The sequence below is a fragment of the Apium graveolens genome, chromosome 5, assembly GCF_009905375.1.
Source record: "Apium graveolens cultivar Ventura chromosome 5, ASM990537v1, whole genome shotgun sequence".
Lineage (NCBI taxonomy): Eukaryota > Viridiplantae > Streptophyta > Magnoliopsida > Apiales > Apiaceae > Apium > Apium graveolens.
The window spans coordinates 259,837,198-259,852,227 of NC_133651.1; the positions used below are offsets into that span (position 1 = coordinate 259,837,198).

The window sequence follows — 15,030 nt, forward strand, 5'->3', positions numbered from 1 at the left end:
ATCATAAAACATAGAACCCATTACCAGGCTCTTGATACCAATTGTTGGGAACCACGGACTTGGGGTGTTACTACGTTTTACGATAAAGATTACGAAAAGAAGATTACCTTGTTAATGGTTGATTCCACGCTCTTCTATTGTATTCCCAAATTCCCTTGAGCGAAGTGTGGCCTCCGTCTTCTCAAGTTATCCTCTCTTCTTGCTCCTTGGTGGCTACAATATGTTTACACACAATTGCCAAGCAACAAGAGAATAAGAATATATATAGGCTACAATAGGGACCATGGATAATTAGGTTGGGCCTTCTAATTACATCTTGAGCCTAGCCCAATGTAATTAAATATTAATTCAATCCACTAAAGAATTAATATTTGCACTACCTTTCCTAATACCGTAATTTAATTAATTCGGTTCCAATATTATTTGCTTATTAAATTCCCCATGTTTAAAATATCATATGTCCATTAATTAAATAAATTACTGATAATTTATTTAATTAATATCTTTTATCCTTGATCATCCACTCAACCTTTATTTAATTATGCCAGAATAAATTCCACCTGCAGGGTTTCACATAATTAAATCTTTTTGAGCTTTCAAGGGGACATCATTAACCCGAATATTATCAGGGCATGGATTGCTTCAATAAATAATATCCACCATGTATATAATTCCATCACCCAAAATATAATGATATAATTCAAAAGAATTATTTCATATATAAATCAAAGCATGTAAATAATATACACGTGTCAATTACTATTTCCGGATTAAGAACCTAAGCATTAATAATAACATAGAATCTTAGTTCTCCTTCTTAATCAGTATTAAGGGAACAATTCTAAATTTGATCATGTTCAATATACACGAAGTATACTAGCATTATTTATTAGTCAATATAAACTAATCTAAATAATACTACAGCCATACCAGTGGATTGTCCAACACCACATGTGCTGTGAACCTTATTATATTATATAACCGTATTTAACAATCTAATATTCTGTATCCCATTTGATACTAGATTGTTCACAATATATAATATTAGACAACATGTAAACATTCAAATGATTCTCAATTAAACTGGCCAGAAATAAATGTATATACTTCAAATAAATATTTTCAGTATACACTAACAGTATGTGCTTTAGTCCACTTCCTTGCAGATGGAAGATTTTCTCTAGAACTGGATGCTCCCCCATGATCCATGCTGTCTTTATCAACATTTTCTGATGCTTCCCCTGAAATTATGCTTTCCCTGAAATTATGCTTTCTGAGTTGGATCCTTCAGAATTTGAGTTTCTAGAATTATCAGAACTTGGCCCATCAGAACTTGATGAATCAGAACTTGAAGAGCCTGTTGTAGGTTTTGATGCTTCGTGAGATGTGGTTGTATCTTCAGTATGCTCCCCCTGCACAAGCATCTTCCTTTGGCGTAGTCACCACAGTTTCAATAACATCAGAGTTTAATCCATCACAGTTTGCAGTATCAGGATTTAGACTGTCAAGAATTACACTATCAGAATTTAAAACTTCATTCTCAAATCTCAGCTGATCATGATCATTGAAATCTTCAAGTCCTATAATTTTCTTATCATCAAAAGAGACATTGATAGATTCCATGACAACCCTTGATCTTAAATTATAGACTCTGAAGGCTTTTGTGGAAAGTGGATATCCAACAAAAATTCCTTCATCAGCTTTTAGATCAAATTTGGATAGTTGTTCTGGATGAGTCTTAAGAACAAAATACTTGCATCCAAATACATGAAAATACTTCAGATTTGGCTTCTTTTTCTTCACCATCTCATATGGTGTTTTTCCATGCTTGTTAATGAGTGTTGCATTCTGAGTAAAACAAGCAGTCTACACAGCTTCAGCCCAAAAGTAGGTTGGCAACTTTGCTTCATCAAGCATAGTTCGTGCAGCTTCAATAAGAGTTCTATTCTTTCTTTCAACAACTCCATTTTGTTGTGGAGTTCCAGGAGCAGAAAATTCCTGCTTTATTCCATGGTCTTTGCAGAACTCTTCCATGATCAAATTCTTGAACTCAGTGTCATTATCACTTCTTATGATCTTCACAGAATCTTTGACCAATTTATCCAGTTGCTTGACATGATCAATCAAAATAGATGCAATTTCACTTTTTGTGTGCAAGAAATACACCCATGTGTATCTGGTGAACTCATCCACTACGATCATAGAATATTTCTTCTTTGCAATAGACATGACATTCACTGGACCAAATAGATCAACATGTAGTATGTGATAAGGCTCAAGAATTGAAGATTCAGTCTTGCTCTTGAATGAAGATTTTCTTTGTTTTTCCTTTTGACAGGAATCACAAAGGTCATCAGGAGCAAATACTGATTTTGGCAAACCTCTCACAAGATCTTTCTTGACTAGTTCATTTATATTGTTAAAATTTAAATGTGAGAGTTTCTTGTGCCAATTCCAGCTTTCTTCAATTGATGCTCTACTTAACAGACAGATTGCAGAACCATCAGTACTTGTTGAAAGCTTGGCTTCATAAATGTTACCATGCATGTATCATTTCAGAAATAACTTTTCCTGTAGATTTGCTTACAACTTCACAGTGTTCTTCAAAGAAATCCACATGATAACCTCTGTCACAATTTTTGACTAACACTCAGCAAATTGTGTTTAAATCCTGAGACTAGAGCTACTTTTTCAATGATGACATTCCCCAGATTGATATTGCCATATCCCAAAGTTTTTTCCATGTTGCCATCTCCATAAGAAACACTTGGGCCAGCTTTCTCCACAAAGTCTGATAGCAGGGCTTTATTTCCAGTCATATGTCCTGAACATCCACTGTCCAGAACTAGGATGTTTTTCCTATTGCCCTGCAATCACAAAGACCACTAATGATTAGTTTTAAGGACCCAGACTTGCTTGGATCCTTTGGCCTTATTAAGTTTGTTAACATTTGCAGCGGATTTAGCATCCGAGTTTATGTTAACATTTTTCTTATCAGTATTTACACTATCAGACTTTGCATCAGAACTTACACTAGAATGAATAATACTAACTTTCTTTGAAGAAGGTTTTATTTGATAATAATCATAGTACAAACTATGATATTCCTTACAAGTATAAATGGAATGCCATAAACTACCACAATGAAAACAAGGATTTGTGGCCTATATCTAACAGACTGACTCTTAACTCCTGACTTTGAAGGTAAGGAGTTTATGTTCTTATTTTTCCTGCAAAAAGAAGCCAGATGGTTAGAATTTCCACAGTTATGACATTTCTTTCTAGGGGCATTAGGAATAGGCTTATAATCATTACTTTTATTTACACCTTACTTTCCATTCCTATTTTTCCTAGGTGGCTTTACCTTGTTTACATTCTTAACATCTTTCAGCTTATGCTTAAGTTGCTTCTTTGTCATTAAGCCTATGTTTACTTCAGCTGGCTTACCCTGTTTTGGTTTGTCAGAAGTTAATTTCTCTTTAACTTATGATTTATCAATATCAGACTTTACAACTAAAACTTAACAGGATTTACCTTTGGCTTTTGTTTAACAATTATAGGCTCAATCTCTACAGTTCCCTTATCATTCTTATCATCTCCATAACCTAAGCCCTCTTTCCAGTTTCCACTACTAAGAATATCCTGAGTTGCTTTACTAGAGTTAGTCAAATTCCTGATAATCTCTCTTTCCTTTTCTAACTCAGTTTTTAGAGATTCATTCATTTTAAGTACTTCATCCCTAACATAGAATGCATCATCTCTATCTTTCTGAGTTTGATGGAACATGACTAACTCTTTTTCTAACTAATCATTCCTCTTTTTATAAGCAAGATTTTCAGAAATTAATCTTTCACATGTTAAAGTTTGATCTCTATAACTAATGAACATGGTTTTAAGATATCTTCTCAACTCATTAATATCATCAGTATGAAAGGCATAAGTAGTTTGAGGTGCCTTTAACTCAGCAACATCAGAACTGCTATCAGCATTTGCCATCAAGGCATAGTTCACCTCACTTTCAGAATCCGAAGTGTATGTCCTGCTTTTCTTCTTTGTGACAAGAGCCTTGCCTTTATCACTCCTCACTTTCTTGCAATCAGGAGATATGTGGCCTTTCTCACCACAGTTGTAGCATTTGACATTTGTATAATCTCCTCTGTCAGACTTTCCTCCTTTACCTTCAGATTTTCTGAAACTCTTCTTATCAGAACTTGCACCTTTCTTGGAAGACTTCTTTCCCTTTCTGAATTTTCTATATGCAATCCTTGTGATTCCTTTCACCATAAGAGCACACAGCTGCAACATCTCTTCATCAGGATCCATCTCAGGTAAGCTTTCAGTTTCTGAGTCATCATCAGTATCAGAACTTGATGATTCAGTATCAGACTTTGTGATGAGAGCTTTTCCCTTGTCTTTCCTTGATGCAGCTGCTTTGGGGGATTCCTCCTCAGCCTTAAGAGCAACAGTCCTTGACTTCTTCCATTCCTCTTGCTTCTTTGTTCCATCTCAAGTTCATGAGTCTTGAACATCCCATAAATTTCATCAAGAGTTGTTTTTTTCAAGAGCATAGTTGTCTCTTATAGTGGTGGCCTTCAAATCCCAACATTCAGGAAGAGCTAATAGGAATTTAAGATTTGAATCTTCAAGATCATATTCCTTGTCAACTAGTGACAAATTATTCAAGAGTTTGACAAATCTGTCATACAAACCAGTTAATGACTCATCAGGCTTTGAGTCAAAGTGTTCATACTCTTGAGTAAGTATAGTCTTCATGTTCTTCTTAATTGAATCAGTTCTCTGGCATCTTGTCTCCAAGGCATCCCATATCTCCTTTGCAGTCTTGCAGTTAATTACCCTGTTTGACATTACATTATCAATGGCACTATGCAGCAAGTGTCGTACCTTAGCATCCTTAGCAATTGATGAGATATCTTCAGCAGTGTAATCACTCTTCTCCTTTGGTACAGACTTTGCTGGTTCACCTGCAACTACAACAGAGAGTTTGGTTGGCTTGTGTGGTCCTTCATTGATTCTGTCAAGGTATTCTGGATCAGTAGCTTCCAGAAACATAGACATCCTCACCTTCCATATGGGATATTCAGATGGTTTCAGTATGGAAACTCTAATAGTCTCATATCGACTATGGATTTGAGTCTTTGGAGGTTCTTCAGTTTTGGTGGGCTTGGTTGGAGTTTGTTCTTCTTCAGACATGATTGTTTTTGGATCTTAAACTATTTGTGTGTTAACAGATCTGCTCTGATACCACTTGTTAGGTCACACACACATTGTAAAAGGGGGTTGAATACAGTGTTTATCACAATCAAATCGAATATAAGAACACAAATAACAGAAAACAGATTTTATTCAACACAATAAACTCTGTTACAATATGGAACTGTCCTCTCTCAGTGATGAACAACTTATCACGAGAGCTGCTAGGGTTACAATAAATAATAACTTCGATTATGATAACACATATAGTGTAAACCCTATGTTTGTGTTTATATACTACAAAGTTACAAGATAATCTCTAATTGATATTGAATATGATTCTGTATCCTAAAATATATCAATTAGATATCTTCTTTTCTAAGTCTTTTATTTTCCATAGAAATCTTCTCCATGCATATCTCTTCTTTATTTAGTCTTGATCTTCTTTCCTTTCAATCAGCCTTTCCTTAACTGTTCGTCCTCCCGCACTTAAGTTCTGATATCCATCTTCTGATAATTATCTCCTGATAATTTAAGTACTGATATCCTTAAGTTCTGACTTCCAGCACATTGCTGATTTCAGTAAGTATTGATATTTCCTGTTTGTTAAGATCTGAAAACTAAACATGAAATACATTAGACATGACATCTCAAATATATCTAACAACCTGGTACACATTGCAAGAACTTCTGCACCATTTTCCAGTATGTCCCTTTCAATCTTCTTTCTTCCTATTAGTTCCTACTCAGTCGAAGACTATTTAATCAATAACGAAAAGATATTGATTTTCTTTCTGCAAAACACTTGCACCGTAAACTTCTGCCTTTGTGTGATCTTTATTTTTTAATTTTTAAGGTTTTTTGCACTATAAACTTCTGCCTTTATATAATTTTCTCTTGTCAGAAGGAACAAATGACTGCAGCAGAACTTCATATATAGCTACCATGTTTATGAATTCACAACCAATATGGGGTCATATAAGTTTTCAAGTTGTTCCTTTTTAGTATACATACCTGATTTTGCACCTGCACCTGTGATTAGCTTGAAGAGTTAAGATCTATTGAAAAATTTCCAGCGCATCCTCTGAAACACCTAGCTGATAAAACTTGGGAGCTGCAAAATACCAGATGTTGTTATTCATGAAATTAAATGATAAAACATTTTTATCCGTAGGTGGCCAACCCTTGATTGTAAATTTCTAGCCAATTTGAACGAAAAAGTTAAAGATACTAATAATCCAATATTCACTATTTGGTGGGAATTAAATTGTTATCAATGCACAGTTGTTTCTCCATCAATTTTTCTTACTTTCAGAGTCTGTATTCTCGCATCAAGTTTTCTCTTTGCCCAAAAATCAGCTGTCATGGTTGTCCCTATCTTGCCATTATATATTACAATCGATTAAACAATACCCGATGTAACAATAAAGTACCTAATATCACGGCCCTTGTTTTTAAATAGATGTCTAATTTGTTGAGAAAACCATATTACTAACGGACCATTAGATACACACATTGATATATATTTTAAATAGAGCAACATTCAAATAATCATCTATTGCACATGTTTCAAACAACTAACTGGAGAAAATAACTATAAATATAATAGTCGTGAAACAAAAACCTTTGTTACATGTCAGATCATGTCTATGCATTCATGGGGCACGCTCTGTAATTACATTACTTTGTAAAATCAATGTTCTTCCCTCCACTTTTAAGATTATATATGATCTAATATTGCATAATGCAGCAATGAACCGCTCAACCTTCCTACTGGTTTTTAGGGTATGAGTAGATTGACCTATCATATGTTTTAGATCCTACAAATCATACTGCATATAAATTTTGTAAACAATTTTCATGTCTTTTGATCAGGGCTTATTTTAACACCACTTATTCCTCCATTTGCTACTGGAATATATTTATATCCTAGTATATATTAAAATGTAATAAATTCAATCTCAAACGCTTCTTAATAGTTTTGCAGCATGATAAAACTGAAAGAAATGCAAATATATACAAAATTAGTCTGCAATCTTAAGGTTACATTACTCCTTTAATTATCGATGTCCAACTTTTCCATCAAATTTCCTAACAACTTTAAGTTTCGCTGAAGATTAACGAAGTAAATGGTCAAAATGAGAATCAGAACATAACTGATGACGGGATAAACTAATAACATGACTAACAGGAGCTGACTATAAAGTCTGAAATCAGACTTATAATATCAGAAGGTTAGCTACATATAAAATGACTCGTACCCGGTTGGATAAGGAGTATCCAAAATAAAGTGAAAAGACCAAAAAAGATAGTAAGTTCTCCATATAACAGTAATAAGGCATAATAAATCAGTCCCAACAAATGAAATATCTCATTCAGCATCTAACTAAAAAATTGATAACAAAATCAAGATTAAAATAGTGTATATATACAAAAAAATGAATGTCAAATTTTGAAAAATATCGTAACATGAGGATTTATGTAGCTAGGTTATCACACACTGTTGAGAGAAATCATCACATCTCTATGTCCTCTATAATGGAGTATTTAGATTTGTTTTGCCGCAGTACGCTCTGAATTCATAGGACAATAAGGTATTAATGTTGTTTTTGACATGTAGAGCGCAGGTTATAATGTATCATATAAGTCCGGACTGTAAATTAGAACTACAGAGAATAAGAATAACTACATTAACAGTATTATTTCAGTCACAAACAAAAGAAGAAAAAAATGTAAAACAAAACATTATATGAGCAATAATGTAATAAAATTCCAAAATATTCGGAATTTGAATATTATTTGAATCTGATGGTAAAACACATACAATTTAACAGGAATTATAGTGTTTTCAGCTAATAATATGATGAACATAAGTAATAAAAGATAATTACCGGATATTACAAAGTGAGTACTTGCATATAACTTCACAATCAAATCAAATTAAAAAGAGAAGTAATCTACGGGATGATCGAATGAAGATATAAAATCGACAAATTGAAGATAAAAAACCTGCTTAGAGAAGTGCATAGAATACGAATAATAGCGCCTAACAACAAAACTTTGTTCCTGAAAGGTAGAATACCGAGTCGACTCGGAAACTCCACCGATTCACCCATCTGATTTATGCGTGTGTATTGTATGTAATTAGAGTATATCAATATTGGTAGATAGATATTGTGTGTATCATAACCATATTTTGAAGTTGTATACCTTGATTTGGTTAGAAGCCTTCGTCTGCCGCAATGTATACTAAAGCAGCCGCCATTTCAAACAAAATATCAAACACTTAGAGTGCATAAAATTGAAATTATAAATTATATAAAGTATGAAAAAAGAACTTACCCATTCTGTTCAATAGATTCAAAAATAAAGAATATATCACCAACAACAAAAATCACCCATTGTCTATCTTCCTAAAACATAAAAAAAATCGATTAAATCAAGATTGAGATAAATCCGAGTAACATACTAATTAAATGAGTAATGCTAACGATTTAAGAAAATACATGGTTTCTATACATATACATATACATATAATAATGAGAAGGAAATTATAATAAAATTATGAATTCAATTTTGAAATAAATGTCAGATATTCAATAACAAAGAAATTCAAAATTATTCAAGATTAATTCTGATTTTTGAATTTGATCTTGACTGATATGGCATGTAAAAAGAAAGAAGAAGAAAAAGATAATGATTATTAGGAAAGTAGTAAAGCTTTTTGAATTTGAATTGCTGATGATATGAATTGTGAATCTGTAATTGATTTGTTATAGTGACAAATCTATTAGGTATATATTTGATTTTTACCCATGGATAGTCCATAACCCGATCCGTTAACCCATTTTAGATGCTTCATTTACATATATGCCCATATATTTAAAAAAATTAAGTAGAAGATTTTAATTTTTTTGGGTACAAAGTAATTTCATGAAATTTTTCACTAGTAGAAATTAAGAATAGTAGATATATATATATATACACATTAATGGTTTGTCTAGCCTGTGCTAGGCACATGCTAAGAAATAAAGTATAATTAATCAGTTGAAAAAAATTTATTGGTGAAGACTTTTTTACATACAGGGTATTCCATTCCATCATTATTAATTAGCTCTTCACTATTTATGAATATTTCATCAAACATTAACTCTTAACTCGTACCCATGAGCTCTCCACCTTTCTACCAATATTTTGTTTTCCTAGTATGTATTGAAAAGAAAATTCCAAATATATGCATGAAATGAGATATAGAGATATTTTAATTCCATTAATAATTGAATAGTGTATAACAATAGTATATTTCTAAGGATAAAACATTAAATTCGCAAAGATACATATTTTTAATATTAGTTTTATCTAAATTTCAAGATACTCGAAGAGATGCAATTCTGGTATGAGTGTCAAGATGTGTAACAAGAACATTTGAAAGTTCAACTTTTAGTTCAATATGATGTGTATATGATGTAACATAAGCTCATACTTTTGTGGGGAAAAAAACGATTCTCTCAAGAAGGAATACTTTCAGTGCTGTGTTTATAATTTGTTAGCCTTGAAACAAACATGCTAAGCAAGAAAATTTTCAACAAACAGAGTGCGCATTACGGCATTAGCCAATGCTTCGTAGTTTTGAACTTTAAACATTAGAATACAAGTTTACAGCAATATGCATCCTGAGAAATTAAACAGCAGTTAATGAACAGGATGTAGATGTGCTATTCAGCAGGTTTATGTGATGTTTTTTGGGAGAAAAAGTAACACAAAACAGGTTGGGAATGACATCTGAAGAAACAAAAGCTCTAAACTGCAGTAACAACAAGAAAGAATATTGACTATAGTGTATACTTGGTGGTTATCAGAAGCATCATTCCTCACATCCCGGAATCTAGCCTATGCATCTTCATATTGCTCCATGAACTGATCATTGAACTTCTTAAAACTAGCCATGATTCCATGCATGTGCTCCTCAGCAGGCAAGATTGTTGTTCTCAGATGGAACACCCTATTAATTACAATCAAAATTAGACTACATTTCACTATAAGTTTCAGAATTTCATCGTCATTCATAGTCTACTTTTAAAAATCAAAAGGGATCAAATGAAACACTTAATTTAGGCATTGGTTTCCAGCTTTACAAACAATACATAAAATCATTTTTTATGAGCATTAAAGATGAAAATTAAGAATTTAGATATTTAGAGGTTATTTTGTAATTACCCATCCTTTTGTCCGAACCCTGAACCTGGGACTGTACAAATTCCAGTGGCCTCTAAGAGCTGGAGGCAGTAGAAAACATCAGGAATTTTCCCAGCCCTTTTTGCAGCCTCAACTGCTTTCGGAGGTAAGCGTATTTGTGGGAAGGAATACATGGCACCTAACACAATTGCACTCATAAATGAATAGGTTTATGCACTGTGCAAAGATGAGTTTAAAGATATTTAAGAAAAGATTGTACCTTCTGTAAAATTACAGACCACATTTCTGCAGCTATTGAATCCATTAGTCATTATTTGGGCTCTCTTTCTTAGTGAACCAAGAATAGCATTGCTGCATTCATGTACAGTATAATCCGGACAGTGACGATGCACGTACAGAAAATCTCTTTTAGATAATGTACTAGATGCAAACACGCATCACAGATGCAATTAATATCAGAAACGTTTACCTCTCCCTAAGAAACCTGTCGTATGAGATTTCTGCAGGTTTAGGAGGGTTGACCATTATACCTACCTGTAAAAGTGAAACACTTGATGTTTATAGTTTTAATTAAGTATGTTATGTTTACTTAACTTGATACTGGTAAGCGGTACCCCGTTGCAACTTACCAATATTTGCCCACAGCCATTACTAAGGGATATTGATGCAATTTTATATATTTCGTCAACTGTCTGCAAAAAATAAAAACAAAATAAAACCAAATTTATTTTTAAGAAGAGCATCATCCATTGGAGGAAATGGTAAATTCACGCTATTCATGAATTTACGGTTTTAAGTAAAATGGGTTCCTGTTTAATGTTTACAAATCTCGAATCTTTAAAAATAAATGAATACAGCTTAGGAGGGAAAAAGATAATGCTTGTAGATATTGCCTCCAATAACAGACAGAAGTAAAAAATATTGTACTAAAGTTTTACATGATACAAACCTGTGGAGGAATGTTTGTCATTTCAAAATAGCCCCCTCGTTGTCCACATTCCCCCCAAAATCCTTTGGATACGCTGTTAAACGACACAAGCTGGACTTGTTTGCTAATTGGGGGACCCATGTCCGTCAAAACCTTCAAGTTCAATGTCAGCTTATGTTAAAATCACCGTAAAATGAGGGTTCTTCACCCCTCGATTAGGACTAAATACCTTTTTTGCACTTATAAAAGGACGCTCCTCTTGGTAAACATTCTGTTGGTAAACTTCATCTCCGAGCAAGACCAAGTTCTCTTGGTTACAGAATTGCAAAATTTCTTTCAGGCAGGATTCACTAAGACACTGTCCAGTAGGATTTCCGGGGTTTATAATTACCATGGCTCGTACCTAATTATGTGGCAAGATAAAACAGATGATATGAGAAGCAGAAATTTTGGTTACCAGAATATAAGATCAGGGATAAGCACAGATCCACAACCACAGAATGAACTATGATAGCGCCCAATGGGGCCTAGAGGACTTGTTGCGGACTTGCAGGTAGAAAATGTGATGTTATAAGTAACTTACAGCTAAATCAACGCATGAAATAAATAAATTGTATCAAGGAATATATCATGCAAGTAATTAAAACTGACACAGGTTTGGATAGGTGCCAATAACTAGGCATTTTATGAACACCTTTTTCCAATTCGAAAGGCGAAACAATGGCAATGCCGTTTAACAATTCTATTATTTAAACTCCTTCCGTTTTAACTATTCTATTACCAGAACTTCTTTTTGTCATTTCTAATAACTTGAAGAGGTGTGATTTAAATGATGATAAATGCTTACATTTATTCCTTTACTACGTGCTTCAGCAACTGACTGAAGTAGGTTCTCTATATCAAGTCCCCAGTTAGCTGTCTCCTCCAGGTAGTATGGAACAAGAGAACCACCATATAAAGAAATGGCAGCTGAATACAGTGGATATTGTGGAACAGGAACCAAAATCTGTTATAAGAAAATAATTAACAATGCACAGTAGTAACAGGATAATCCACTTCAGAACAGAAGTATTGGGAACCAGGACATACATGAAACACCATGTTTACAATCTACTGGAAACAGCTTTAAGTGATGCTTATCGGAAAGAAACATTATTAGAAAAAAATGTTCAATTTTATGCTTAAAAAACATTGATTACCCCGTCACTTTGACCTCGAATAATGGTTTGCAAGATTTGCATCACTCCTTTGCTAGCACCGTCTGTTAGATATATAAGCTCCGGATCACTGTCATTGATGCATAAAACCGTCAGGATATAGCATTGAATAACAAAGTAATGGCACTTCATTGCCATTAGAAGGTAAAAAGTAAGTTAATTATCCTTACCTTGGACACCCATCCCGCTTCTTAATAAACTCTGCCACCTCTTGTCTGATACCAGGAAGGCCACCTACGTTACTATAAGAACCTATTTGAATAATGACAGAATATAAGTTATTCATGGTGTGTTCCCTCTTAAACACTATAGGAGTGAAATAGGGAATACATAAAAATAGCAAATAATTTATACTCAGTGCAGCATGCAAGTCAACTATATAGTGAAACTAAAATACGGGGTTGAAGATTTAAGGCATGAGTTAATTAATACAATTTCAAGTTTAAAAATTAATTGGATGTACACCTCAACACGCAGTAAGAACAAGTGAACAGATAATATTAATTTACTTTATGCACTGAAGCCATATTGTAAGAGATACCTAGGCCACCTGAGGTCATTGACAGGTAATGTTTAGCTCTGGCAATGGCGTCTGCAGGGAAGAGTACTCCCACATTAGGATCATCCATTAGAAATGGAGCTTGACACAGAGCAATTACCTGCAATTAAGCACATTTTGGCTCAATACAAAATTAAATGTAATTAAGACAACACTGCTAGTTTCAACATTTATTTGCAAAGTAATTTCCAAACATATGAACAAAGAGAAAATTCCTGGCGAGCAAAAGTTATAGGCTTCTGTCCTAGAGCTTGAGGGTTTCCAACATTTGTTAAGATAATCTGCAAAAGAATGGTTCGTATAAAAATTCTAAATTAATGTTTTTGAGGTGATTAGGGAAAAAATTGCTCTATGATTGAAACACATAAATTTATTATTTTTGATAATGTAAGAAGGCACAGGTCTCTGATACCTCTTTCCCGTGCATTTGAAGCTCCAACGCTCGATGATACAACTCACCTCTGACAGCATACTGAGTCTTCTTCACATTTTCATTCAAGGACTCATAATCCAGTCCTTTAGTTGACATGATAAAATTTGTATAATTTTTTTCTGAGCTTAGTTAAAAACACACAACTTCCTCGAAACCACTCAATTGATAACCTGAAAAATCCTAAAAGACAATTTTATACAGTCATGAGGCATTACAAGCAGAAAACTGGGTAAAAATATCATTTAAAAGAAAAGCAACACACAAAAAGGGGGCGTTTGGTTTTATGGGTAATGAGCCTTGCTAATGGGAATTGGAACCTCAATCCCATGTGTTACTGCTTGGACTAGTAATTTAGTTGTATGGAATGAGAAGCTCATTCCCTCTACGTGGGTATATCATACCCTCCCTATCCCTTAGAATTACCATTCCCATACCGATCAGTCCCATTCCAAACGACTATCCACAAGCCCCCTTAATATAACTTGCACAAAAATCAACTAATTCAAGCTAGTAATTGTTAGCTTTTGGTATTTCTGTCCTGCTTGGCAAAGACTCAAACCATGGAATTAGACTTCCTGCAGATATCTAAAAATAGGGCTTTCCGTGTCTACTTATCTCCTGCTATCTTAAATGGTAGTATCATAATTCGGTCTAGTACGGCTTTCCATATCCACTTATGCAGATATATAAATTATGATGCTACTACCATAATTTGGCTCATGGTTACCAAGTTCAAAATGGAAAACATGCACGCGTACTTTAGATTTGAAATTGAGATGAAATAACAGTTTTCTAATTCATCATTGATCGTCTAGTCTTATATTTCGTAATTAATAAACAATACAACTATCTACATGTTGAACCCGAAACATCACAACTCGAAGCTTTATCAGTTCAGAGATCAACAACATGCAGAGTAAAGTTGAACAGGTTTTTTGCATATAGATATTGACTTAGTTTCAGATGGAGCCTATTAGTCTCGGTCTGTAATAACCAACTGAATGAAGACAATCCTGAAATAATTGACAATATCATCATTAAAACAAATGAACCATGAGAAGATGACAACTGAAAAACAATAGAAATAATCGTGTTCATTCAACATTCAAAAATACAATTAAGAGACAACACCTCTATCAGAGCATGTACTTGTGTATTTAAGAGAAAAAACGAGTGAGACTGAATAGTTCCTTTTCATTCTAAAATAAATATACCTTGGGGATTCTGTCTGGTGTTTTCTAAAGCAAAGAACCCCGCCTTCAAGCTCGTATTCGTGTAGGACTTTAAAGTGGTACAAATGTGTAGGACTTTTTGTGTTATTGTCTTATTTTATAGCTAGATGATGAAGTTCATACATGCATATGTCAACATCAGAGGTGCTCTTAAAGTCTGAAAGACACTGGCAACCGCTGAGAAGAAGCAAAATGCTATATGAATTGCTGACTGTTCAAACTTCAAATATTGATTGACTATTTTGGGTTCTGGG

The 15,030-nt window shown here is 33.7% G+C and overlaps 1 protein-coding gene and 1 long non-coding RNA gene across 6 annotated transcripts; both read right to left on the reverse strand.

Annotated features, from left to right (window-relative positions):
- Positions 1-5,446: 5,446 nt before the first annotated feature.
- LOC141661713 (uncharacterized) lies at positions 5,447-8,672 on the reverse strand. Of its 2 annotated transcripts, XR_012550095.1 has the most exons (5): positions 8,554-8,672; positions 8,422-8,460; positions 8,221-8,327; positions 6,226-6,325; positions 5,447-5,831 (listed from the first exon to the last, which is right to left on the reverse strand). It is a non-coding gene; the product is annotated as an uncharacterized LOC141661713 (long non-coding RNA). The 2 variants fall into 2 exon arrangements; XR_012550096.1 differs by lacking the exon at positions 8,221-8,327.
- A 1,159-nt stretch (positions 8,673-9,831) lies between these two features.
- Positions 9,832-15,030, reverse strand: LOC141725114 (glutamate--glyoxylate aminotransferase 2-like). 4 transcript variants are annotated; one of them, XM_074527531.1, is made up of 14 exons: positions 14,759-15,030; positions 13,524-14,557; positions 13,326-13,392; positions 13,103-13,210; positions 12,723-12,804; positions 12,535-12,622; positions 12,183-12,341; positions 11,565-11,738; positions 11,357-11,488; positions 11,037-11,099; positions 10,877-10,941; positions 10,667-10,758; positions 10,429-10,585; positions 9,832-10,213 (listed from the first exon to the last, which is right to left on the reverse strand). In XM_074527531.1, the coding sequence occupies exons 2-14, from the start codon at positions 13,638-13,640 to the stop codon at positions 10,102-10,104; spliced, it is 1,416 nt and encodes a 471-aa protein (XP_074383632.1). In that variant the 5' UTR covers positions 13,641-14,557; positions 14,759-15,030; the 3' UTR covers positions 9,832-10,101. The 4 variants fall into 4 exon arrangements, with proteins under 4 accessions (XP_074383632.1, XP_074383631.1, XP_074383630.1 ...); XM_074527530.1 differs by having other exon boundaries at positions 13,094-13,210; positions 13,524-13,714; positions 14,759-15,028; XM_074527529.1 differs by having other exon boundaries at positions 13,094-13,210; positions 13,524-13,724; positions 14,759-15,028.

What these genes read in the sequence shown, in the direction of transcription:
- LOC141725114 (XM_074527530.1), bottom strand. Translation starts at nt 13,640, where the DNA reads ATGTCAACTAAAGGACTGGATTATGAGTCCTTGAATGAAAATGTGAAG. An exon ending in GACAGGTTTCTTAGGGAGAG is followed by an intron (nt 10,759 to 10,876) that starts GTAAACGTTTCT and finishes ACATGAATGCAG; the next exon opens with CAATGCTATTCTTGGTTCAC. An exon ending in GGTCTGTAATTTTACAGAAG is followed by an intron (nt 10,586 to 10,666) that starts GTACAATCTTTT and finishes CAATTGTGTTAG; the next exon opens with GTGCCATGTATTCCTTCCCA.